At 39.3% G+C, this 27,391-nt stretch overlaps 1 protein-coding gene across 1 annotated transcript in view; it reads left to right on the top strand.

Moving 5' to 3' along the window:
- The window catches only part of LOC127528469 (uncharacterized), a 209,043-nt gene that overhangs the window by 109,373 nt on the left and 72,279 nt on the right, over positions 1 to 27,391 (top strand). The window contains exon 4 of the mRNA XM_051929355.1: positions 6,734 to 6,962. Within this exon, the coding sequence (XP_051785315.1) occupies positions 6,734 to 6,962 (229 nt within the window). The remainder of the gene's footprint in view (positions 1 to 6,733; positions 6,963 to 27,391) is intronic.

Genomic DNA, 27,391 nt, shown 5'->3' with positions numbered 1-27,391 from the left:
CACTAGCTCCATCAAAAAGCATGCTACTGGCTATCAGAAAAAAGGCCATTCAGCCCAACAAAGCACACCAGTCTTATCCAATTAATTCTTTTAAAATAACATATGGTAGAGTTTTTTGTAAGTCCCTAAAGTCCTAATGTCTACCACACTACTTGGTAACTTATTCCATGTGTCTATGGTTCTCTGTATGAAGAAAAACTTCTTAAAGTTTTGTCAAATTTACCCTTAACAAGGTTTCAACTGTTTCCCCATGTTCTTCATGAACTCATTTTAAAATAACAGTCTCAATCCACTGTAATAATTCCCTTCATAATTCTGAACACTTCAATCATGTCTCCTCCTAATTTTCTTTTGCTTAAACTGAAAATTCTCAGCTCTTTTATTCTTCCCTCATCTCCTGTAGCCGTGTAATTACTCTTCTCTTGAATTTTTTCTAGTTCATCTATGTGTTTTAATGGCCCGGATATCAAAACTGTACACAGTACTCCAGATGAGGCCACACCAGTGTGTTACAAAGCGAACCTCCTTGGACTTGTACTCTACACACCATGCTCTCTAACCTAACATTTTGTTAGCATTCTTAATGGCTTCTGAACACTGTCTGCCAGTTAATAGTGTTGAGTTACTTCACTATGACTCCTAAATCTTTCCCAAAAGAAGGACTTTTGATTTTCAGACCTCACATTATGTATTCAAACCTAACATAAATATCTGGTCCTGATGATTTGTTTGTTTTCAGTCTATTCAATCTAAGTAGCACTTCTCCCTCTACATTTTCCAAATCACTCAGTATCTCCTTAGTAGGCCCTTTCACCCCTGGGAAGTTATCTACTTCCTCCCATATGAACACCTCAGAAAAATGCCAGTTTAGAAGAATTGCCGTTTCTACCTTTTCACTACCTTGGACAAATTTGGGTTTGGTCTGAACATTTGTGCATGGATCAAACTACTGTATATCAGTCCCGAAGCTTTGGTTTGTATTAACAATATTATTTCAGACTACATCAAATTAGAATGTGGTACTTGACAAGGATGCCCCCTATCACCACTGCTTTTTGCAATTGCCATTGAGCCACTGGCAGTTCATTTTCGAAATTCTTCTGAGATAAAGGGGATTATCAGAGAAAGACTGGAACAGAAAATATCACTATATGCTGATGATATGATTCTGTATATATCAGATCCACAAAATATTGTGCCTGCAGTCCTAACAGCACAAATTAATTAGAATAAAAGTGTGCTCTTTCAAGTGAACTCTCTAGCACACAATATTAGATTGGACACCTTCCCTTTAAACATGTAAACTAAACAGTGTCATCTCCAGACAGAGGAGCAGCTTCAGCCACAGACTGCTGTCAATGTCCTGCTCCACTGACAGACTGAGGAGATCGTTCCTCCGCCACACTATGCGACTCTTCAATTCCACCCCCCCAGGGTAAACATTAATATTATACAAAGTTATTGTATGTTATACCTGCATTGTTATCACTCTTTAATTTAATATTGCTCTTTATCAGTATGCTGCTGCTAGAGTATGTGAATTTCCCCTTGGGATTAATAAAGTATCTATCTATCTATCTATCTATCTATCTATCTATCTATCTATCTATCTATCTATCTATCTATCTATCTATCTATCTATCTATCTATCTATCTATCTATCTATCTATCTATCTATCTATCTATCTATCTATCTATCTATCTATCTAATCATCACAGATCAGTTTAAATACCTAGGGGTAAACATCACAAGTAAACATAAAGCCCTTTATCAACAAAATTTTGCTGTTTGCATGGAAAAATTTAAGCAAGACTTGAATAGATGGTCTACCCTCCATCTCACTTTAGCTGGAAGAATTTATTTCAAAGCATCCCCATATACATTAATAAATCATTTTTTAAGAAGTTAGATTCAATCATAGCCTCACTTATTTGGTATTCAAAACATCCAAACATCCAATGGGTGACCCTACAAAAACCTAATGCAGAAGGTGGCATGGCTCTACCTAACTTTCAGTTTTATTACTGGGCAGTAAACATACAAGCTAAAAAAACCTGGACATTGACCCAAATAGATGAACACACACAGGCTTGGTCCGCAGTACTTCTATATATTCCTTTTTGTAACCCAGTAAATACAAATTATTGTCAATATACTAACAACCCAATTGTGTTTCATTCACTCAGAATATGGAACCAATGCAGGAAGTACATCAAGACAGAGAAGCTTTTATCTGTGGCACCTCTGCACAATAACCACATTTTTCCACCTTCTCAAACATTTACAGTTTTTAATGTTTGGAAAACATACTGGATTAAATCACTTAGACACCTGTACATAGACAATGTCTTCGCATCTTACAAACAATTACACTCCAAATTTAACTTGCCAGCAACACATTTCTTTCACTACTTTCAAATCAGAAACTTGGTTAAACAAAACCTGCCCGATTTTCCTCACCTCCCACCAACCTCTATTCCAGAAAAAATATTGATCAGTCTTGATGACTCAGACAGCATTTCTGTAATATTTAAAAACTTTTTATAGTCCCTCCCTTTCAAAGATCCAAGAGTACAGTGGGAAAAGGATCTCTTACTCAACATCTCAGAAAAGGAGTGGAAGGCAGCCATGCACAGAATTCATTCGAGCTCCATATGTGCAAAGCATACAATTATTCAACTTAAAATCTTTTATCGCGCATATCTGTCTCATTTAAAATTGTCCAAAATATTTCCAGGGCAAGATCCAACCTGTGAACGTTGCAATCAAGTTCCAGCCTCATTGGGTTTTATGTTTCGGATGTACACCAAATTAACATAATTTTGGACTAAAATCTTTGAATGCCTATCAGACAGCCTCGGTGTCACAATCCCTCGTAATCCACTAACAGCTGTTAGCATCTTTAAGCCAGATGGGCTTAAAGTGGAGAAGGAAAAATAAACTGTGACTGCCTTTACTACACTATTGGCACATTGACTTATCTTGCTCAATTGGAAGAATCCTAACTCACCTCTGTTAAGTCAGTGGGTAACTGATGTTATATAGTATTTGAAATTAGAAAAAATCTAATTCTCACTTAGAGTATCTTTACAAAACGTTTTCAAAACCTGGCAGAATCTAATCAATAACATTTTAGTATAAGCATTTAAATTGAGGAAGCGGATTCTCTTCCCATTTTTATTCTATCTATCTATCTATCTATCTATCTATCTATCTATCTATCTATCTATCTATCTATCTATCTATCTATCTATCTATCTATCTATCTATCTATCTATCTATCTATCTATCTATCTATCTATCTATCTATCTATCTAAGTTTTATTCCATTGGCCTGGCTCTCTTTCTCAGGGTTGGGGGTTGATTTGTTTCGAACCTAGTTTTGTAAAACTTGACTTACTTGTATGCAATGTTTTTTGATTTTAATAAATTCAATACAATGTTTAAAAAAATTACCTTATATGTGACAATATACTGTCATTTTAAAACAATCTAATCTCACAAAATTCAGAACATCTTCCAAAGAGGTAAACTGAAATTGTTTGTTACAAATAAAAATAAGCGAAAAAGAAAATACACTAAGGTAATTGTTTTTTTAAAGAAGAAGAAAAAAAACTTCCATGCTAGCTTCTGACCTAGATCTATTTGATTAAATATCTGCAAAAATAGCTCATCCTGTGGCAGCAATTAAAACTGTTGGTTCTATTAAAAGAAAAAAAAAGTAAGTAAAACAAGCTTTTATATTTAGTAGACCTACTGTATTTGGTTATTGTCTTTACTGTTACCACGCTTAGGTCTTACAATAGTTGTTTCTCCCTACTACTTACAAAGCATTCATCTTGGGTTTATTAAAAATACAATTTGTGTATTTGTATTTCTTTCCACATCTTTAATGTTAAGGAAGAGTCTTCATAAAGTTTAGACAATTCCAGCACTCCAACATTTATCTTCTTGACAGTCTTGCACCTGTTACTAATGATTTAATGTAGATATTATTTTTAAAGGATGACATGTACAAAAACAAACACAAAGCAGTCATAATAGTTAGGGGACAATGGAGTGCTCTTCCATCATGTTACTCTTTTAGACTGTTAGACTAACTGTTAGAAACAGATCACTATGTGAGAGAATATACCTATTTACTTTAATCCTGTACTTGTGCACTAAAACAACAGAATTACATATGAGGAGCACAGGGCTGCTTTTTGCAGTTAACATTTATTTAGAGATGTGTTCATGGAAAACACACACATATGTAAAAGAAAAACTAAAACGTTCTTCATTGTTCTATGATATTTAATTACTGTACTTGGTATTCTTTTTAATTAAAGCATTGAGTTAAATAATGATTTAAGAATTGTTGCTCTAATAAAGAATAAAATAAGAACATATCAAATCTGACAAACGAGAGGAGACCATTCAGAACATCAGACTCATTTGTTTAGCTAATGCCAAGCTGTTCCAATATCTCATCTAGATATCTCTTAACGGTTGTCAGGGTTTCTACTTCAACCACATATCTCAGGAGTTTCTTCTCACATTCCCACAACTCTTTATGTAAGGAAGTGCTTCCTGGCTTCAGTCTTAAATGCACTTTCCCCTTAATTTCCACTGGTGTCCTCAAGTAGGTGATTCAGTCCTTAAGCTGAAAGAATTCTACTGGATCTGCATTATCAACACCCATGAGGATTTTGAAGACCAGGGAAAGGTCACCACACAGTCTCAAAAACAACAATTTGTTTATTGTATAGCCCAAGATCACACAAGGAATGCGTCAATTGTCTGTGATAGGCCCTGTTTTTTGACTGCCCTCAATATTAACTCCCTAAGATGACAAGAAAAAACTCCCAAAAAAACCTTGTGGGGGAAAAAATTAGAAGAAATCTTGGGACTCTCTGTGTCCGTCACAGTATGACATGTCATTTAGTCCTGGAATGCACTTGCTTGCTCTCCTCTGCAGAGCTTCAAGTGCTCCTATATATTTTTTTTTGTAGTGTGGTGATTAGAACTGCACACAATGCTCAAGATGTGGTCTCACTAGTGGAGGAATTCCCAAAGTTGGTCCTGGGGGCCCACTGTGGCTGCGGGTTTTTGTTCTAACCAGATTCATAATCAGTTTAATTAGCTGCCATTTTTTTTTCCTCTTCTCTTATTCTGCATTCAGAAAAGCACCGCAGCATGATTATTACATTTATAAGACATTTAGAAGTTTTTGCTATAGATTTAAATGCTTAACTCTCTTTTGTTGATTTCATTATATTTTGCCCTTTCTCTGTGCAGTTTGCTCCCTTCACTGTGTCTTAAAAATGACAATTAAAAACTAGCAGAGCAGACACCCAGGCGAACAAAACTGAATCATGAAAGGCTGCAACTACTTTAGTTTCAACCCCACTAATTAGTAAATAATTAATTAATTAATTAATTAAACAATTAGAAAACCTGGAAAGCAGAATGAAAATCAAGATGAAAATGTTAAAAAGAAAGAAGAATACATTTTTCCCATATAACTGCTTAGTATGTTTTAATACATTTTTTTACCCAACTTAGTTTTCCAGTTTCTATATTGTTCCCAAAACACACAATCAGGGAAATAACAGTTCACTTAATTTGCACAGGAGTCCAATTAAAAACTTAAGCTGGTTGGAACAAAAACCTGCAACCACAGTGGGTCCCCAGGACTGAGTTTGGGAATCCCTGCTAGTGCAATATGTAGTGTTAAAGTAATGTTCCTTGATTTATATTCCACAGTTTGTACAATATAATCTAAAATTTTATTTTACTTTTTTAATAGCTTCTGTGCATTGCCTAGATGATGAAAACATTATGTCAATATAAACCCCTAAATCCTTTTCAGGGGTTGCTTTCTTTAGAAATGTAAATTGAAATCCACATATGCTGGCAGAGCTACCGACATGAAATGCAGCTAGTGAGTTACAGGGATTTCAAATTAAATTGGAAAGACTGTATTTAGCTATTTCCAGATTAAAAGGTAAGGCATGAATGATCTGCCTTGGGTCTGGACACAGTACAATACAGTACATTAAGGGAAATATATGTTTTCATATATTTTAGATATAATCATAAAAATATATATTTGAGCAATATACATTTTACATTATATTGAAAGATACTGTATATCCACATATTTCTTGGGTATATTGCAATATGTTTCATTTTTCTAAGGATGTATAAAGGCAGTGATTTATAAACAACATGCATGTGTTACGATAAACTGCACAAAGCATATGCCTTATTTAGGAGGAGGTTTCAGGACTAGTTTTAGGTCATCCAAACTTTTAGACACACAACCACCATCATTTGACTCTGAAGAATGACAATGAAAGACCGTAGCCCATGAATATCCACTAGTCCAACCATGCCCCCATTAAACAGTTGTTGAGAGTACCATTAAGCACAGGGAAGTAAACAACTTTGAACGGAGCGTGAGCCCACCAATGGGCTTACATTACCCTTATAAATGCACTTGCAGAAAGTCACTTTAAACCCACTAAAGAGATACATTTTGGAGAATGGAGATTCTGGAGAAAACTACTGCACATAGAGGTAAATGTGTGAACACCACTTATATTGAGATGGGCCAGGATCTGAACTTGGGCACTCGGAACTTCCAGCAGCAGTTCTGCCTATTTCTCTTATTAGTATTATCATTTTTTGGCTTTCCATACAGTATATACTGTATTCTTTAACATGCTTTTTTTCATCATTTTCTAGGTGCTGCAAAATGAAAAATTGAGCCACACAAAAGAAGAATACCTAAAGGCTTGTGCATCTCATCTTACTTCAGCAAAGAAGGTGCTTGTTTTACTAACAGACACAGCACCTGGTTCATCTGTGATTTACCTTCAGGTTTTGCTTTCTGAATGGCTGGGAAAGCAATTTCTGATTGCCGTTTATAAGAACTCCTGGGAAAGACTGCGTCCTAGTCTTAAACTGGTACTTGGTAGGTGCTGTATATTATTTTCAAATTGCTAAGCTAAGTTTTTTCATTTTTCTTTGATAAATCAAAAAGAATTCTGTAGCTTTTGGTTTATTTTTCATCAGCACACCATCTTTGATGATACATATTTATTGCAAGTAAATATGTAGATCTAGAATGGCATCTCGAAGTAGGTTTTATGTACAATGCAATACAATACAATACAATTTATTTTTGTATAGCCCAAAATCACACAAGATGTGCCGCAATGGGCTTTAACAGTCCCTGCCTCTTGAAAGGCCCCCAGTCTTGATTCTCTAAGAAGACAAAGAAAAACCCTTGTAGAGAAAAAATGGAAGAAACCTTGGGAAAGGCAGTTCAAAAAGAGACACCTTTCCAGGTAGAGTTGGGCATGCAGTGGGTGTCAAAGAGAAGGGGGTCAATACAATACAATCTTCTTCTTCTTTCGGCTGCTCACGTTAGGGGTTGCCATAGCGGATCATCTTCTTCCATATCTTTCTGTCCTCTGCATCTTGTTCTGTTACACCCATCACCTGCATGGCCTCCCTCGCCACATCCATAAACCTTCTCTTAGGCCTTCTCTTTTTCTCTTACCTGGCAGCTCTATCTTTAGCATCCTTCTCCCAATATACTCAGCATCTCTCCTCTGCACTTGTCCAAACCAACACAATCTCACCTCTCTGTCTCCCAACTGTCCAACCTGAGCTGATCCTCTAATGTACTCATTTCTAATCCAGTCCATCCTCATTGCACCCAATGCAAATCTCAGCATCTTTAACTCTGTCACATCCAGCTCTGTCTCCTGCTTTCTGGTCAGTGCCACCGTCTCCAACCCATATAACATCGCTGGTCTCACTACCGTGCTGTAGACCTTCCCTTTCATTCTTGCTGATATCCATCTGTCACAAATCACTCCTGACACTCTCCTCCACCCATTCCACCCTGCCTGCACTCTCTTTTTCACCTCTCTTCCACATTCCCCATTACTCTGTACTGTTGATCCCAAGTATTTAAACTCATCCACCTTCGCCAACTCTACTCCTTGCTTCCTCATCATTCCACTGACCTACCTCTCGTTTACACACATGTATTCTGTCTTGTTCCTACTGACCTTCATTCCTCTCCTCTCTAAAGCATATCTCCACCTCTCCAGAGTCTCCTCAACCTGCTCCCTACTATCGCTACAGATCACAATGTCATCAGCAAACATCATAGTCCATGGGGACTCCTGTCTAACCTGTCCATCACCATTGCAAATAAGAAAGGGCTCAGAGCCGATCCCTGATGTAATCCCACCGCCACCTTGAATGCATCCGTCACTCCTACCGCAGACCTCACCACTGTCACACTTCCCTCGTACATATCCTGTACAACTCTTACGTACTTCTCTGCCACTCCTGACTTCCTTATACAATACCACAACTCCTCTCGAGGCACCCTGTCCTATGCTTTACTCCAGGTCCACAAAGACGCAATGCAACTCCTTCTGGCCTTCTCTATACTTCTCCATCAACACCCTCAGAGCAAACATCGCATCTGTGGTGCATGAAACCATACTGCTGCTCACTAATCATCACCTCACTTCTTAATCTAGCTCCCACTACTCTTTCCCATAACTTCATGCTGTGGCTCATCAATTTTATCCCCCTGTAGTTACTACAGTCCTGCACATCCCCCTTATTCTTAAATATCGGCACCAGTACACTTCTTCTCCACTCCTCAGGCATCCTCTCACTTTCCAAGATTCCATTAAACAATCTGGTTAAAAACTCCACTGCCATCTCTCCTAAACACCTCCATGCTTCCACAGGTATGTCCATCCATTTTCCAACCCGCTGAATCCGAACACAGGGTCACAGGTATGTCATCTGGACAAATGGCTTTTCCATTCTTCATCCTCTTCATCGCTGTCCTTACTTCCTCCTTGCTAATCCGTTGCACTTCCTGATTCACTATCTCCACATCATCCAACCTCTTCTCTCTCTCGTTCTCTTCATTCATAAGCCTCTCAAAGTACTCTTTCCATCTGCTCAACACACTCTCCTCGCTTGTGAGTACGTTTCCATCTTTATCCTTTATCACCCTAACCTGCTGCACATCTTTCCCAGCTTGGTCTCTCTGTCTAGCCAATCGGTACAGGTCCTTTTCTCCCTCCTTAGTGTCCAACCTCTCATACAACTCATCATACGCTTTTTCCTTGGCCTTCGCCACCTCTCTCTTCACCTTGCTCCTTATCTCCTTGTACTCTTGTCGACTATCTGCATCTCTCTGACTATCCGACTTCTTCTTTGCAATCCTCTTCCTCTGTATACTCTCCTGTACTTCCCCATTCCACCACCAGGTTTCCTTTTCCTTCTTCCTCTGTCCAGATGTCACGCCAAGCACCCTTCTTGCTGTCACCCTTACTACATCTGCTGTAGTTTCCCAACTGTCTGGTAACTCTTCACTACCACCCAGTGCCTGTCTCACCTTCTCCCTAAATTCAACCTTGCAGTCTTCCTTGTTCAACTTCCACCATTTGATCCTTGGCTCTGCCCTCACTCTCTTCCTTTTCTTGATCTCCAGTGTCATCCTACAGACCACCTATGCTGTCTAACTACACTTTACCCTGGCACAACTTTGCAGTCTTCAATCTCCTTCAGATGGACTCTTCTGCATAGGATGTAATCTATCTGTGTGCGTCTTCCTCCACTCTTGTACGTCACCCTATGTCCCTCCCTCTTCTTAAATTATGTATTCACCAAGGCCATGTCTATCCTTTTGGCAAAATCCATTATCCACTGACCTTCTTCATTCTTCTCCTTGACACCATACCTACCCATCACCCCCACTTCTCCTCTGTTCCCTTCATCAGCATGTCCATTGAAATCCGTTCCAATCACCACTTTCTGTCCCTTCGGTACATTGTTCATCACTTCAACTAACTCATTCCAAAAATCTTCTTTCTCATCCATCGCACACACAACTTGCTGGACATATGCACTAACAACATTCATCATCATCACACATCCAATTTCCAGCTTCATAATCATTACTCTGCATGACACACTTTTCATCTCCAGAACACTGTTGACATACTGTTCCTTCAGAATAACCCCTACTGCATTTCTCCTGCTATCCACACCATGATAGAACAATTTGAATCCACCTCCGATCCAACTGGCCTTACTCCCCATCCATTTAGTGTCTTGCACGCACAATGTATCAGCCTTCCTTCCCTCCATCATATCGGCTAACTCTCTCCCCTTACCAGTCATACTGCCAACTTTCAAAGTTCCTACCCTCAGTTCCACTCTCTTTACCTTCCTCCTCTCCTCCTGCCTCCGAACAGGTCTCCCCCCTCTTCTTCTCCTTCTCCTTCTTCATCTTCTTCAGCCAACAGTAGCCCAATTTCCGCCAGCACCCTGTTGACTAACATTACTGATGGCAGTTGTCGTTAACCCAGGGCTAAACCAATCCGGTATGGATATTTGCATTGTTGTCCTCATATTGATTTGGCAAAATTTTACACCGGATGCCCTTCCTGACTTAACCCTCCCCATTTATCTGGGCTTGGGACCAGCACGAAGAAACACACCGGTTTGTGCATCCCCTTTGGCTCAATACAATACAATACACAGAACAAAACAAAAGTAACCCTCAATACAGTATAATAGTAAAATAAAAATATTACAAGTACAGAGCAGAAGGTAACAGTAGATGATATCACATAATATGATTTGGATTTGTTTAGAGTCCTGGAGTCCACAGCCATCAAGCTGCTTCCCCCAATTGGCCATTCCACAGCTGGGATAGTGCTGGGTCAGGCAATCCAATGAAAGGACCCCTCTACCCGATGATTCTTGTTATTGTCCATCAGAGATGACTTTACCTTAGGCAGGCAAAACCACTTGGCAGGTGGGCAGGGGCACCAAGTGCCACATTTGAGTACTGAGAAGAGAAATAGAATAGGTGAGGGTTAGTAACAAATTAGAATTATCATATTACTTATATTTTAGTTCTAATGACTAACAACAGAGATACAGTCTGTACAGTTAATCAGCAGCTCTAGTCAGAATATGCCAAACTGAAGTAGTGAGTCTTTAGCCGGGATTTGAAAGCTGAGACCAAAGGGGCATCACTTATAGTAGCAGGCAGACCATTCCACAGTTTAGGAATGTGATTTTTATGTGTGACATTCTATGCTATACCCTGCTAAAAACAAGCAAAGCAATCAGCTACAGTATGGCTAACAACATTTGAGGATTTGAAAAGCTGTATGCAAACCTAACTTAGAACAAAGAGTATCAAAGTCCAAAACCTCTTCAAAAATGGTTATTTTCTTCAATAAAATCCATATGGAAGCAGTCATCTAAAGAAGAACTTTAAGTTGCAAAGCCTATAAATAGAAAATGCTAGCTGTGTTACTGTTCTCTCCCTGGCCATACAGGTTTATGTCCTTGACTTATCAAGTGAGATGGCATGCCCACTTGTCTTCTCCCCATAATTTAGCACCAGGAGAACTAAATGCCACTGGCTTCTAAAGGCATTTGAATTTTTATCAAATGTGATTGGGAAATGGGAGGATTAAATCATTAAAAGGAATAGTCTATATATGGGCTAAAGTCTTTACTGGGAAAAAACTGAGAAGAGTGGTGACCAAAACCTAGGCCACTAAACAAAACTTATAGTTAACACATGGCCAGAATTTTAAAATTTGCTAAAAGAAACCAGTTTGGTGCCTAACACACAAAGAATTCTCAAGGAATGTTGCTTTATATTAATACTAGTTGATTACCCAGTGGCTTCGCTCACTGAGTGCAAGGGAAAAAATAAAATGTAGTCTATAAGTTATTAAACAGTAAAACATTAACTTTTAAGAAGTAAAAATACATTGAGCACTACTGGAGTGGTTTCGGGTAAACTACATTTTAAAGGTGCTATAACACAACAGGTAAGTAGTAGATCCCTTGTGAAAGGCGCTACATGACCGCTGTGGTATAGAAATTACATTTTCTTTGTGATCGTCCAAATTTTTGCCTGACAACCTTGAACTACATGCCTGTGATTTACTTGTTAAAATAATCACAAAAGCAGCCTTGAATGTTGTGGGGTTTTAGTGACCCGAACTTACCTTAAGGGACAGTAAGTAGTTGTACAGGGCAATTTACAAACAGAGTCCTGCTTCGATGGCACCGATTACACTCATTCGCAAAGATTTCCACTCTCCCAGGAGCCGACAGAGGACTTGAAGTGTCACAAACAGTGCAAGAAAAGAGGAGGCTGCCCGAAACTGTGAAGCTCTCAACTCGGCGGAGCGGCCCGACATTCCGCGCCTCCCAGCGTCCACTTTGTTCTCACGACCCCTCGCAGCTGACGAGCTGAAGACGGTCTCGTCTTCACATTGTTTACAGCTCGGCGCAGTTAAAAAGTAGAAAGACGCAACGCTGTTTTCCTCATCTCTTCTATTATCAAGTACTGCCAACTAAAAAAAAGTTACACTGTGGCAGTTTCAGCGACAGTCAAGTGGACGAATAAATAAAACTTTTCTGTCAGAACGCGCCTGGCTAGTTCCTGTATTATAATATGTTCTGTGGTCATAGGTAATTACCATATCGTGTGGTCATACGTAATTTCCGTTTCATACATAATTTTCATATCACGTGGTCATACATAATTTCCATTTCAAACGCGAAAAGAATTTTATATATATAGATTCCAAACTAGAATAATGAGGGCTGCACTGAGCCATCATAGACAGCTTTGGTCATGTGTAACGTGGCACTGAGTACAACACAAATCTCATCACAACAAGTGTAAACAACAAGACTGTGCCCATGAAAACAAGTATCAGAAGAGACTACCTAAATAATGTGTTTAAATACTGAATAACCAACAGATTACAAAGACTTTATGATGCTCCTAGGAGAACTACTTTCCTTGTCTCAACTCATGAACCTAAGCTCAAGGTTTAACAGTCGGTGGTCTTTAAATCTCATCTAGAGGTAATTTCTGTGGGAGGAATTTTCTCACACTGATCTGGGGTAATCGTGCCACCTGTCTACCATTTTTGTGACAACTGTTTCTTGAAGTTTCCCTAGCAGCCCAGGTATTCCATAAAATTCAGATCTCTAATTCTTAAAGCAATGGCCAATGTGCTGATTCCCATATTAGCACTCCTGTATGTTACAAGTGAGAATCCTTTGCTGTCACGCAGAGATTTGGGGAAGTTCTCCTGGCCTTTTCTCGGGCCCTTTTAACTTCCTTCTTAATGATGACCATAGAGCAACTACTTCAGGGGCAAAGTGCCCATTTTCCATTACCCATGAGGTGCCTGAAGATGCTCTCTTATCACTAATATGTGGTCTTCTTTTAAAGTATAAATCCAGTTTCCTCCATGTTTCACTTAACGTTTCAAAAATACAACATGATATCCAGTTGCTAGATGGTGCACTGTACACGCACAAAAAGGAAAAAGCAGAAATAAAAATATGGGGTAAATGTTAGTATTATGCCGTGACTAAATAATTTTATGTTATGATTAAAATCACAATCAGTAAAATGGAAACCAGGCTCAGTAGCCAAAGAACAGGGGAAGCAAGCCTTTATACTGGCATTAGCTAGATGAAATCTTTGCCAGAAATAAAATGCAATTTTTAGTAGAATATCATTCATTTAAAGGTTTCCTGTCAGTTATTGAACATATTAAAATAAAATTACAAGAAACACGTCCAGAAGCTTTGGTTCCTTTGCAGAACTTCTGTAAGTATCACCAATAATTAAATGTTTATTTGCCTGGGGTTTACAAGAAGCTCTTTTTCTGACTCACAGCTCCTATTTTGTTATGGATATAATCAGCAAGAGAGATATAATGAGAACAGTCCTCTGTGCTTATTACGCAGTGCACTACTGTATATAAACCTACATGAATGATTTTTTGATTGTTACATTTGCTGCACAGGAAGCAAAAAAGTATAATATACATCCAGCTGTGAGCAATAAGGCTTATCTCAGACAAGGAATGTCTAGTGACATATGACGTAAGGCTCTCAGATGATCTATTAGCATCACCAGGAACCCAAGCAGGCAATTAGACATTTGTACGCAGTAAATGGCTTTTTGAAGCATAGATACACTTTTAATTTGCCATAGATTTCATGACTTAATATGCTGTGGTTACCAACTGGACTCTGAACACCATGCTAATTAAGGTAAATGTATCCATTAAAAATATGTACCGCCCATCAAGCCACCCACACTTATTACTGACAGTACAAAAATAAATAGAATAATTTGTAGCTTCTAAATCTGATAATCCTGACATATCCGTTTATGTTCACTACCCACTTTACTCATTTATGTGAAAGCCATCAGCTTTTCCATTTAAGATATATTTGTCTTCTTTTACTTCTTTAATCTACTTGAAACAGTGAGGGAAATGCATTGGGCAGACATTATGTAATACAGCTAATATTTTTTTCTGTGATACAAATATAAAAATTGTACAATAATATAGTTGCAAACAACCAAGGACAGTGGTCATATGTTTAAAAATAAGTCAAGTACCAGTCAATTTCACTGACAGTTGAAAAATCTTAATAGAACTTTCAGTATCTGAAGGCTCCAAGCAGACAGGGATATATCATTTACCTTGTCATTTATACCACTGATATGAAGATTCATGCAATACATCCAGGTTTGAATTCTTCAACATATAGTAGTAATCCACATCATCCTTTGAAGCTCACTTTGTGTCAAAAGTTGCCATCTGTCTGCCTTTTTGTTTTTAATGTACATGAGAGTAAATTATGTCTCCCTGAAGATTAGGAATTCAGTTGAGCTGTTATGGAGGCTGTGAAAAGGATTAGACGAGGATGTGGCTAGTTCAGACAAGATCACCAGTAGTGATGAGTGAAATTCATGGAGTTCGCTTCACTATGGGTTCGGTGAAATCCAGCAAACCTTCGGAACTTTGCCAAACTTGATGCCATGCATTAAAATCAATGTGGTAGATGAAATTGAACAAGTTTTGATTGATTATAATAGTGCAATTTTAATTAAAGAGCTGGAGAAGTGACTAACAGCTATGATGGACCAGTTATTGTGACCAATAAATGTGATCTGCGCTGTGAGGTAGCAGTGCTGTATCACCATGCCTCAAAAGACACAGACTGAATAATAACCAAAAATAAAATATAGCAAATGGCCACAAACTAGGAATAAGCAAAAAAATATTCATATACGTATCATTTCAATCATGGAGTCCCAGTCTTCAGGGCACTGATTGACCATGTCACAAACTGGCAGCATGCGACTCGCTTGTTCCACTGTTTGATGTTGTGGGTCTGGATGTAGCTGGAATCTCTTTTCTGTTTTTGATCTATCTGCACAGATGCTATGCACATCAAAGTTATATATTCTCATTATGGTCTGATAATGTACCACTCAAATGAAAATACTGCATATGTATTTTTTTTCTTTTTAACAAACGTGGGGTGTAAATCTGGCTGGAGAACCAAGCAGGTAGTGACATCATGCATGCATGAATCAGATCAGGCAGCGACATAAATTGTGAACTGAGGTATGATTACAGTACACATGTCTGAATTATCTGTGCATTTTTGTTACAACTCTGTGATGCCATGCTGTCTTCGCAAAGCATCAGGAGTCACCACAATTCAGAATGATCCATCATTAAATCATTGGTGCAGAGTGAATCATTTCTGTTGCTGAGACAGCCAGGTTAATGTAACTTACTTTCCTGTGCAGTTACATGGATGAATTCAGTCCACATTTCAATGTCTTGATCACACATTTTAGTTTTAATTGTACTGTACTCCCTTTTCCTCTACTGCATATTCACAAAACTCTCTAGTCCCCCTGCTGCTTTTTCTGCTTAGTCTGATGAAACTTGTCCAGCACTAAAAAAGTATTTGAAATAAGAGGTGTAAGCCAATTCTCTGCAGTACCCAAATTATCACAATAGCTGAACTTGTTGTAACTCTTTAGGTCTGGATCCTTTCCTCCTTACTTGTGGGTAGTTTTTTAGTAACATTTTTATGTTCTTTTAATTTGAAGATATGTTAAATGTATTTTGTAGATCAAGATTAGTTTATGTATTAAGAATTAGGGGGACATAATAATACAGTTTTAATGCTGTATGGTTTCTCTAAGAAAGGGTGCTCGGTTGCATGGATTAATGGGAGCTAGGAAGTATTATAAATTTATGTGTGGATTGATAAAGCTGTAGAAACACACGTTATTCTTAACTTGTCTGTCTTAACGTTCATGTTATAACTGTGGAAATGTATTACTTGGAAAATAATCAATGTTTGATTTACCCAAAAACAGGGAGGATAAATGTGAAATGCCAAGATAATTGCAGCAGCCACACATTATTTCGCACCTACATTACTTTTATCCTCGCTCCAGACCTTTGCCTCTTTCATTTCCAGATCAGCTTGTAACTTTTATCCTTGCTCTGAATATTTGTCCTTTACATTTTTCGGACAAGCAGCTCTTTTGATAGGCCATAATAGAGTTCTTTAGGCAGTGGTGATTGAAGTGCTACCAGGTGAATATAGAGATTTTTATTACATTCTTCAGAGTGTGTTATGTTTTCTGATGTTATAGACATAAGCAGCCATCAGATCTTTTACACTCACTGTGTGATGTTTCTCAAGTTCGTAGGTTTGACTGAGAAGCAGTTGAGGCATGTCTGATAAATGGGTCGGTGCTAAGAGCAGCATCTCTTCAGTTTACTTCAAAAATGTATGGTAATAAGCCAGAGGCCAACATTACTAATTAATAACATTAATTAATTACTTTAAAAAGCTCTGGATGTTGTACGACTGTCTTGGTTGACATGCCTCTGCAACATCGCATGGACATCAGGGATCAGTGCCTCTGGATTGGCAGACTGGGGTGGAGGTCCCCCTCTTTAAGAAAGGGGTCCGGAGGGTGTGTTCCAACTACAGAGGGATCACACTCCTCAGCCTCCCTGGAAAACTCTAGTCGGGGGTCCTGGAGAGGAGGGTCCATCAGATAGTCGAACCTCAGATTCAGGATGAACAGTGGACCGGCTGTACAATCTTGGCAGGGTCCTGGAGGGTGCATGGGAGTTTGTCCAACCAGTCTACATGTGTTTTGTGAACTTGGAAAAGGCGTTCGACCATGTCCCTCGGGGAATCCTGTGGTCGGTGCTCGGGGAGTATGGGGTACTGGACCCCCTGATAAGGGCTGTTCGGTCCCTGTACAACCGGTGTCAGAGTTTGGTCCACATTGCTGGCAGTAAGCTGAATCCATTTGCGGTGAGAGTTGGACTCCGCTAGGGCTGCCCTTTGTCACCAATTCTGTTTATAACTTTTATGGACAGAATTTCTAGGCACAGCCAGGGCATTGAGGGGGTCCGGTTTGGTGGGCTCAGGATTGGGTCACTGCTTTTTGCAGATGATGTTGTCCTGTTTGCTTCATCAGGCTGTGATCTTCAGCTCTCACTGGATCGGTTCACAGCCGAGTGTGAAGCGGCTGGGATGCAAATCAGCACCTCCAAATCCGAGACCATGCTTCTCAGCCGGAAAAGGGTGGACTGCCCTCTTAGGGTTGGGGGCGAGATTCTGCCCCAAGTGGAGGAGTTCAAGTATCTTGGGGTCTTGTTCACAAGTGAGGGAAGAATGTAGTGTGAGATCAACAGGCGGATCGGTGCGGCATCCACAGTGATGCGGGCTCTGCATCAGTCTGTCGTGGTGAAAAAGGAGCAGAGCCGCAAGGCAAAGCTCTCAATTTACCAGTCGATCTACACTCCTACCCACACCTATGGTCATGAGCTATGGGTAGTGACCGAAAGAACGAGATCGCGAATACAAGTGGCACAAATGAGTTTCCTCCACAGGGTGTCTGGGCTTTCCCTTAAAGATAGGATGAGAAGCTCAGTCATCTGGGTGGAGCTCAGAGTACAGGAGTCAGATGAGGTGACTCGGGCATCTGATCAGGTGTTCTGGGCACGTCTAATCGGGAGGAGGCCCAGGGGAAGACCCAGGACACGCTCGGGGGACTATGTCTCTTGGCTGGCCTGGGAATGCCTCAGGATTCCCCCGGAAGAGCTAGTAGGAGTGGCCGGGGAGAGGGAAGTCTGGGCATCTCTGCTCAAGCTGCTGCCCCCACGCCCCGATCTCGGATAAGCGGAAGAGGATGGATGGATGGATGGATGAATTAATTACTTTAATAACATCTTAAGCTCTCAGCTTCAAGTCAAAATTCAAACAAAATTGGGTCATGTTAATTTTTCCCTCTTTAAATTTACAGAGGACTTTTGAAATAATACCATGGCAAAGAAACACAGATATATCTTTAAATATATATATATATATATATATATATATATATATATATATATATATATATATATATATATATATATATATATATATATATTTATACAATTAAAACAAATTTTATAATTAAAACTGATTTGGCACTTGTTTGTATGTATGTATGTTTGCTCCATCTCTGTTTACAAATGACTGCACTTATTTTCATGAAATTTGTAGGATAATAATATGTATGGACCAGTAGGCACGTGCTAACCCTACTGAAATGTTAGGAGGTTGATTATCCGCAGTGTTATGAGCAATAGTACAGCTAAGGTCAGTCCTTAAAATTGTGATGTTATTGTGTAAGTGTTGTTGTTTAGATAGAATTAAAATAAAACACCTATTTACTCTTAAAGCAACATTCATTCAAGTCAGCCTTTATCACAATGATGGGTAAGCTCTGTTCTCTTTTAGTCTAAAAAAAAAAGGGTAGAATCACGAAAGAAGAGTTTCTGTTGTGTCTCTTCCTGTTCAAATTCTAAACGAAAACATCCATACCTGAGTTTCCCACTAATGAAACATAGAGAAGTACAGTAAATTAGTCTAAGTAATCCAAAGAGGCAAGGGACCAAATTTTGTACAAGCCATGGCAGCATTTATGTTAAAGCTGGCACTTTCAATATGTTGAGTCCATAAAGATTACATGCTGCCTTAAGGTTGATGTTGTGTCTTTTTTAGCTGCACAACTGTCCCTTCTCAACTGAAGACAACAATGCAAAGGCACCTACTCCTGGTTAACACATGTAACTTTCTGTAATTGCAATGTTATTAAATTAACTTTTATTCTGCCTAGTAGTGAACGATAAGTTTAAATGCTGTATGTCTGTATGTTTTAAGGCAGAAACTCAATAAGGCACATACAACAAACATGAAGAAGCTTTTGAAAATAATGTGAAGATAGCGTGTGTAAAATTTACATAGGATTACAGCTTGTTTACCTAGTTTATTCTATACTAGCCACAGTACCTGTCACAGAGAGGTAAAATACTGTATTTGCTGTCTCTTGCCTTATGTGTATCTTCAGCACCCTTCATCCGTACTCGTGTGTGTGTGAACTCCTCTTCACTGGTGCTCCTGTAAAGCCTACATCTCATACTCTTTCATTATTTGTGAGGCACCTTTCTCACTTCCTGACTTGTTTTATACATGCTGTCTTTTAAGCCGACTCCCTCTGCGTCTCATACTCTCGCTTCCCCTTTCATCACCTCTCCAAAAACAAACTGACCAATCAGATTGCTCTGAGAAACTGGATACACAGACCTTAATGTTTTATAATACGGTAGATTACAATATCTTGACATTTGTAGTAACGGAATAAGTCAACGTTAAATATAAAACTATAGGTTAGATGAAACTGTGAACATACTGACATAAGAAATTTAACAATCTTATCTTAGTAATTATACAGGAATTCCTCTGTGAAAATCTGAATGCCTTTGTCCAGTTTTCATACTTTTCAGCAATACTTTCTACATTGCAAAAATCGATTCTTGGAAGTAGAAAATAGAGAACTGTAATAAACATGACACTCCATTGCTGACTAACTAACAGGAACTAGATTTACCTGTCTATGCGTCACTTCTGAATTTTGTGAAAAGAGCTAATTACTAATTCTGAACATTCAAAACCTACTGGAAGGTTCTGTAATACTCCCTAGCCGATGTTACATTTGTTATTCAGATGGTGATAACAGAATAGGATTATTCATTATTTAAAATAACACATCTGTGTCACATCCTGAGTTGCTTCCTTATTAGAATTATCTTATATCTGTGGGCAAGAAAAATAAATTAAGGAATAATGTAAGGGAGCACACAATGTACGTTTTCTTATAAAATACCTTTACTGGCTGTGGCTATGATGATCCCGGCAAAAAATAAACTCTAACACGTGCTGGATAAATCCTGTCTGTGAGGTTTTAATTGCGCAGTATTTTTTAACTGGTATAGAAATGGAGAAGAATCTAATAGCCTGTTTATTACAGTAGATGAGTTGTTGGTATAACCTGACCTCCATTTCAGCAAAAAATGGGTGTTGCATAGTACTACTATAGTGCTATTCTACTGTCAGTGCATGAAATACGCTATAAAGCACTTAAAATAAAACCACTTGCTTTTTCTTCAGTGCTTGACATGAATCATTTTGATTAGATGGGGTGTTCAATGTCATTTCCATAATGCTATCTACATTACTTCAATACTTGGGAACAGCACACTGAAACATTAGTCTTCGCATGCAGCAAAGCAATAGCTATTATTGTGCAATACTTGTCTGAAATGGTCTTTCAAACAGCAAATTTCCCTATGCATGCAGTGTGTCGGGAGTAGTTAAAAAGCTGCTTGTCTTATTTCAAGCCATAAGCTGAGGCAGTAACAATGTAACTGATACACTTTTTAATGAAACAAAAAATAAAGACTAGTATATATTTAGTCAAGTGACAGTTATTAAGAAGTTATTTTTAACTACAATTCACTGCTGTGTTGAAACTACCTTCAGAAGACTATTTCTGTTTTAAGCCTGTTTGAAAAACGTCTCTTTAATTTTTCTAAAAAACCTGAAAATCTGAAAATAGTTACAAATTTACTGTTTATTTCTTTTTCATTCAGTTACTTTGAATGTGAGTAGTTAATATATGTTTTTTCCTAAATTAAAAAATCAGTTCTGTTCTCCTTATGATCTAAGATATAAACTGAACCATGATCCAAAAGCCAAATCATTCTGTGAAGTTTTCTATTTGCTACAAGGCAGTTCTAAACAAAAGATAAATGAAACTTTTGAAGACATTGGGTGTACACCTTACGATGTCCTTCATTGATGTACGGTAGATATACTTTTAACAAAGTGCAGAGTTTGATATTTAGGCCGATGCCACAGAAGAACCATAAAAAAAAGTTTTAATTGTTTTAGAGCTACAACTGTACTGTTACATACAGTGGATTCATAAAATATTCCGACCCCTTGACGTTTTTCAAGCTTTGCACACCTCAATTTGATGATTTTCTGTCATTCTCTACAGAACATCTCAAGTTCTGACAGGTTGGCTGGAGACTGTTGGTGTACAGCTATTTCTAGTTCTATCTAGGAATGTTTGATTGGGTTCAACTCCAGGTTGTGGCTGTGCAGCTCAAGGACATTTCCCAGAGTTGTCCCTAAGCCACTTCTCTGTTGCCTTTGCATTGTGCTGAGGTTCATTGCTCTGTTATAAAGTGAACCTTTGGCCTAGTCTGAGCTCCACAGCACTCTGGAACAGCTTTTCATTAAGGATATCTCTGTACTTTTGCTTGGGTCAGCTTTCCCTCAAGCACTTCTAGTCTTCCTTTCCCTTCTGTTGAAAAACAAACCCATCACAAGATGTTACCATCTCCATGCTGCTTTGATGGAATCATATTGCACCCGTCATGAGTGGTGCCTGATTTCCTCCAAACATGATGCTAATCATGGTTTCATCAGACTTTTGTTTCTCATAGACTGATAGTCCTTTAGGTGCCTTTTTTGCAAACTGCAAGCAAGCTTTCACATGTTATTTACTGAGGAGAGACTTCTGTCTGGCCACTCCGTCATAAAACCCACCTCTCTGATCATGGCCATTCTCTCGTGATTGCTTAGTTTGGCCAGGTGGTTGATTCAAGCTTTATTCTATTTAAGAATTGTGAAAGTAACTGTTGTTGGGAATCTTCAAGACCTCAGGGAACTTTCTGCAGCCTTCCTCAGGTCTGTGTCTCAACACAATCCTGTCTCTAAGCTCTGCTGCAGTCCCTTTGACTGCATGTTTTTTTGTTCTGATTCACATTGTCATCTGTAGCACCTCATATGGAGAGGCGTGTGCCTTTCCTAATCATGTGCAATCAATTGAATTGATCAGGTGGACTCCAAACAAGGTGCAGAAACATCTCAACAATGATCAATAGAATGGGAAAGTGCAGGGACAACTTTCAAGTGTCATAGCAAAGGTCCAAGTAGCTGTATCAATGTGAAATTTCAGTTTTTTATTTTCAATAAATTTGCAAAATATTTTAATAATCCGCTTTTTGTTTTGTAATTCTGAAGTAGTCAGTGTTACTTAATTTGAGGAAAAATTCATTTGAGTGATTTAAGTGATAGCAAAATGTAAAAAAGAGAAGGGATCTAAATACTTTTTAAATCCACTGTATCCGCATCATACACCAAGTTGCATGCATTGTTTGCAATATAAATTTCAATATATATTAATTGTCACTTACATTATCGTGTTTAAAACTTTAAAGTTACAAACAAATTAAACAAGTACCATTAATGATATTGAAATGCATTTTTTTGTGTTAGTTTTGGCTGCTTGTTATAATTATGGCAAAATCAGCACTTTCTTCTTTTTGAAGCAAGTTAAAAAAATGTATGTAAGGTGTAACATTCAGGTGCGTTCTGGGATTGGGTTAACTGTTTTGAAAGTTTGAGCGTTTTTAATTTTATATTTGCTAAATTAATGACACATTTTTGTTTATTAAATACTAGTCATTAAGCCCGTTACAATAACGGGCGCTAGAACAGTAGTGCATAAACATTAGTAGGAACAGTCTATATTAAATGGCAAGGGACTTTGACCTCATTCTGTTTGTTGGTCGTATTTTTCTTTGTCTTTCAGCCTTTCTTTTGTTGATGTTTAGTTGCTGAGCTGACCGTTCTTCGTGGGCTGCCACCGTGTATTGTGTGTCTTTAATTTTCTGTGACAGTAATACTGTCTTGTACGTCCGCTGGCTTGTACGTCCGTAATATACCTTTAATTTTCTCTGGCGGTAATACAGGCGTGCGCGTCAGTAATATGCCTTTAATTTTTTCTGACAGTAATACTGGCTTATATGTGGCTGTAATATGCGTCACTGTATTGTGTACCTTTAATTTCTTCTCGCAGTAATACTGGTTTGTATTTCCATAAAATGCTTGTAATTTTCTTTGACAGTAATATCGTGCATCGCACTGTGCCCTGCGCATGCGCACTTCACCAGAAGACACACACACACGCACTCCTGGACGCACACAGGGATTTTATTAAAGAGGATTTAGTTTCAGTGGTGAGTGTGATGTGCAATTGAGGTTTGCACAGGCTCATTTTGGCTTAAGCCGCAGGTACCCTCTCACAAATTGGCAGTCCTATCGGTACCACAGACTGACTACTGAGAATCAGTTTGCCAAGAGGAGCCATTATCTGAAATAGAAAAGAGGGAAATGCAGAATACGAAATATGCAAGTTCAAGTGGCTTCTCTCAAACTAAACTTCAAATAATGAACTAATCTGTTATTAAACTTGTACAAAACTGATTCTTTGTTTTTTTAAGATAGGCAATTTGCAAGAGAGAGCTGTTTAGAGTGGGATGGATTTACAGTAGTTATTGCTTTTGTTGATTATTAACATACTTACTTTAGTAACATAGAGCATCTGTTGGGGAGGCCAGGCTCCCGAGTCACTCCTTATATTCTGCCTTTGCTTTCGACAGTTGCAAAACAAATCTGACAAGATGGGAAGCTCACGTGTCGGTCACCGTGTTGTGCAGTTCTCACTCAATTCTTTAACACAGTGTAATCTTCCTATGCCTTTAGGGTTGTGAATCCGTAAGACTGATATAAGGCCAGTTACCAAGAGATCTGGTGGACTGCAGCAGTTCAAGCAAGCCCTCTGGAATTGCCTGTTGGCAGGAAGGAATGTGGCTTGTCGCTAGGATGATTTAAACTGGATCATGAGATTCACATTTTTTTAAGAAATCACAGCAAGTAACAATCCCAAACATTAGAGAAACTGCTGCCAAAACTGAAATATTAACCAGTGAATTATGTCAAAAGGAGACTATCCAGAAATTGGCAACCAAAAGCATACTATCACCAAAACTTAGACGCAGAATTGTTAACAAAGTTAGAGAAGACAAGTTGATAACCGCATGATGTTTATAAATACAAGTAGGAGGTTCCACACTTGAGTTGTTCAAAGACAGAATTCTTCATTTTGAATGCTGCAGTGAATGTCTTCAGCACCATCCAACCTCTGCTCCTTAGGGACAAGCTGATGGAGATGGGAGTAGATTCATACCTGGTAGCATGGATCGTGGACTATCTTATAGACAGACCTCAGTATGTGCGTCTCGGGAACTGCAGGTCTGACATTGTGGTCAGCAGCACAGGAGTGCCGCAGGGGACTGTGCTTTCTCCATTCCTGTTCAGCCTATATACATCGGACTTCCAATACAACTGCCCTGCCACGTGCAAAAGTTTGTTGACGACACAGCTATCGTGGGCTGCATCAGGAGAAGGCAGTAGGAGGAGTATAGGAACCTCATCAAGGACTTTGTTAAATGGTGCACTCAAACCACCTACACCTGAACACCAGCAAAACCAAGGAGCTGGTGGTGGATTTTAGGAGGCCCAGGCCCCTCATGGACCCCGTGATCATCAGAGGTGACTGTGTGCAGAGGGTGCAGACCTATAAATACCTGGGAGTGCAGCTGGATGATAAACTGGACTGGACTGCCAATACTGATGCTCTGTGCAAGAGAAGACAGAGCCGACTATACTTCCTTAGAAGGCTGGCATCCTTCAACATCTGTAATAAGATGCTGCAGATGTTCTATCAGATGGTTGTGGCGAGCGCCCTCTTCTACGCAGTGGTGTTCTGTGGAGACAGCATAAAGAAGAAGGATGCCTCGCGCCTGGACAAACTGGTGAGGAAGGCAGGTTCTATTATAGGCACGGACTTGGACAGTTTGACATCTGTGGCAGAGTGACAGGCGCTGAGCAGGCTCCTGTCAATCATGGAGAATCCACTGCATCCACTAAACAGTATCTACTCTATAGATTATCTATCTATCTATCTATTGTGGCGGACAGCCGGGTCCCATGCCCGGCAGGGAAGCCCCTTCTGCATCTGTTCCGGGGGAGCAAACATGGGCAGCTCAATACCTCCCCCGGGACGCTTGGTGGCAGTCTCCCTGGCAGACAGTGATCCCCCAACCTCTCGCATGGCTCCATGGGAGATGAAGTCCTCCACAACCTGGTTGGGAGCTTGGATGGCCGCTAGGGGGAGCGGCATGGAGTCAGCAGCCCAGCTGGACGTATCTTCAGCCCAACCTGGAAGGGCAATTAGGACCAGGTGGTCAAGCACCTGGAACGCTTCCGGGTGGAATATAAAAAGGGCCAGCCACCACCACTCGAGGAGCCAGAGTTGGGAGGAAGGAGACGAAGTTTGAGGAGGAGTGGTGGTAAAGGAAGAGAAGAGTGTTGTGTGGTAATTGTGCTTTATGGACACTGTATTGCCTGTGGGTCACGGGGAAGACGTGCGCCCACGGGTGAAGAAAATAAAAGCCTGTATTAGTTTTATATGTGTCTCTGTGTCTATCTGTGTCAGGTCGGGTGCCTATATAGCGCCTTTGTTACACTATCTATCTATCTATCTATCTATCTATCTATCTATCTATCTATCTATCTATCTATCTATCTATCTATCTATCTATCTATCTATCTATCTATCTATCTATCTATCTATCTATCTATCTATCTATCTAATTCATAACAAAGGACATTTTGTAGGTCGAGGTCCTCCCTTTCCATACACAAGGCTGCCAGTGCTATCTCAAAATCTCGTACCCTCCCAAGAAACGTTGGCAAAATTCCCACGCATATAAAATTAGCTTGAAAATGTGAAATTTTGCGGGACATACTGTAACAGGCCACCAAAAAGCACGCATTTCTTCTTTTAGTAAATCTGTTGAGAAATTTATTTAATTTTATGCAAAAACATTGTAGGTGTGTTAGTGAGAAAATATGGTTACAATAAATAAAGTATTACTTATGCAACTTGAGCAGTAGAATAAAAATGCCGCAAATACAAAAAAAGTCAGCAAAGACAAAAACCCAGAGGAGCTTTTGATCAGCATGTCCTAAAAGACGCTAAACAAATTAGGCACCAGCTACAGGAATGTAACCTGAAGGCAAAGCACCAACTAACAGCACAAAGTACACTGATTGTTAGTAAAGCTGTCAAGGCTAACAGGCCAGATGTGCACTGTGTAGTATAAATTATGGTCATAAGCTGTTGATACTTCATGGGACAACAACTAAAAAGCTAAAGGGAGCAGGTAGGTCTTAATCTGCATTTGATCCTTGACACAGGTCAAAGCCTCAAAAGCAGAATAAGAAAGAGAGTCCCAGAAAGTGGAGACCATAAATCTGAAATAGCATTTGTTAAATGGAGTCTGAATGGGTTTAGAAACAATATTAACACTAGTGTCAGAAAATTCCAATTGTCAGATAGGTGCGTCCAGGTGTTGGTCTGGCAAGGAGAAATTGGGAAGGAAACGGGGGGTTGGGTGTGAGAGGAAAGGATATGTCAGACCCTCTATAATCTGTTTTTAGTAATAAGGAGACACATTGTAATTGTAATGTGAGACAACAGCCATTAGCGGTCCCTGTAGGATGGCTAAACAATCCAGGATGATTCATTTTCATTACAAGAGGACATGTTGGAAGTGCAGTGCAGGCCAGCAGATACCCGTAGAGTGCCTGAGACTTTAGTGGGAGATGGTTATAACATTCCTCTTGGCCTCTTTACCGAAACTCAGAGACACAAGAAGGCCTAGACAGCCAGAGGAAGCTCTGCATAACAGACCACAGGACTTTAGAAAGATTTTGAAGTGGAAGTCAGATGGGGCATAACGGCCAGTCCCTTATCAGGGATGCTTAAGCGTGAAGTCTGAAGTGTAGGGTTGCCAAAGAGTCGATCTCAAATGGGGTCAGCGCAACGCAATATCCAGAGGTGTGTAGGAGATTTACTTTCAGTCTGTTTGTTCTGTTACTTTGAATTCTCTCACTATTTATTCCCCACTTGTATAGATTTTGCAAAATATCTCATTTTAATAAAGCTGTTCTTTTCAGTACATATGTTGTGGTTAAGAGTGGCATATGGGGTGTCACCTGTCACTCAGTGGTGCAGGAAAGTATTCTTGAGTGTTGGAACAAAATGATTTCTAATACAGTGCCACCTTCTTTTAAAGTACATTTTAAAAGTAAATCTGACTAAGTGGTTCTTCAGCACAATGCCATAGGGGAATCATTTTTGGTTCC

This window comes from Erpetoichthys calabaricus, chromosome 6 (assembly GCF_900747795.2).
Source record: "Erpetoichthys calabaricus chromosome 6, fErpCal1.3, whole genome shotgun sequence".
NCBI lineage: Eukaryota > Metazoa > Chordata > Cladistia > Polypteriformes > Polypteridae > Erpetoichthys > Erpetoichthys calabaricus.
Note: the sequence above shows the minus strand (reverse complement) of the source record. Positions and strands in the feature narration are given on the sequence as shown.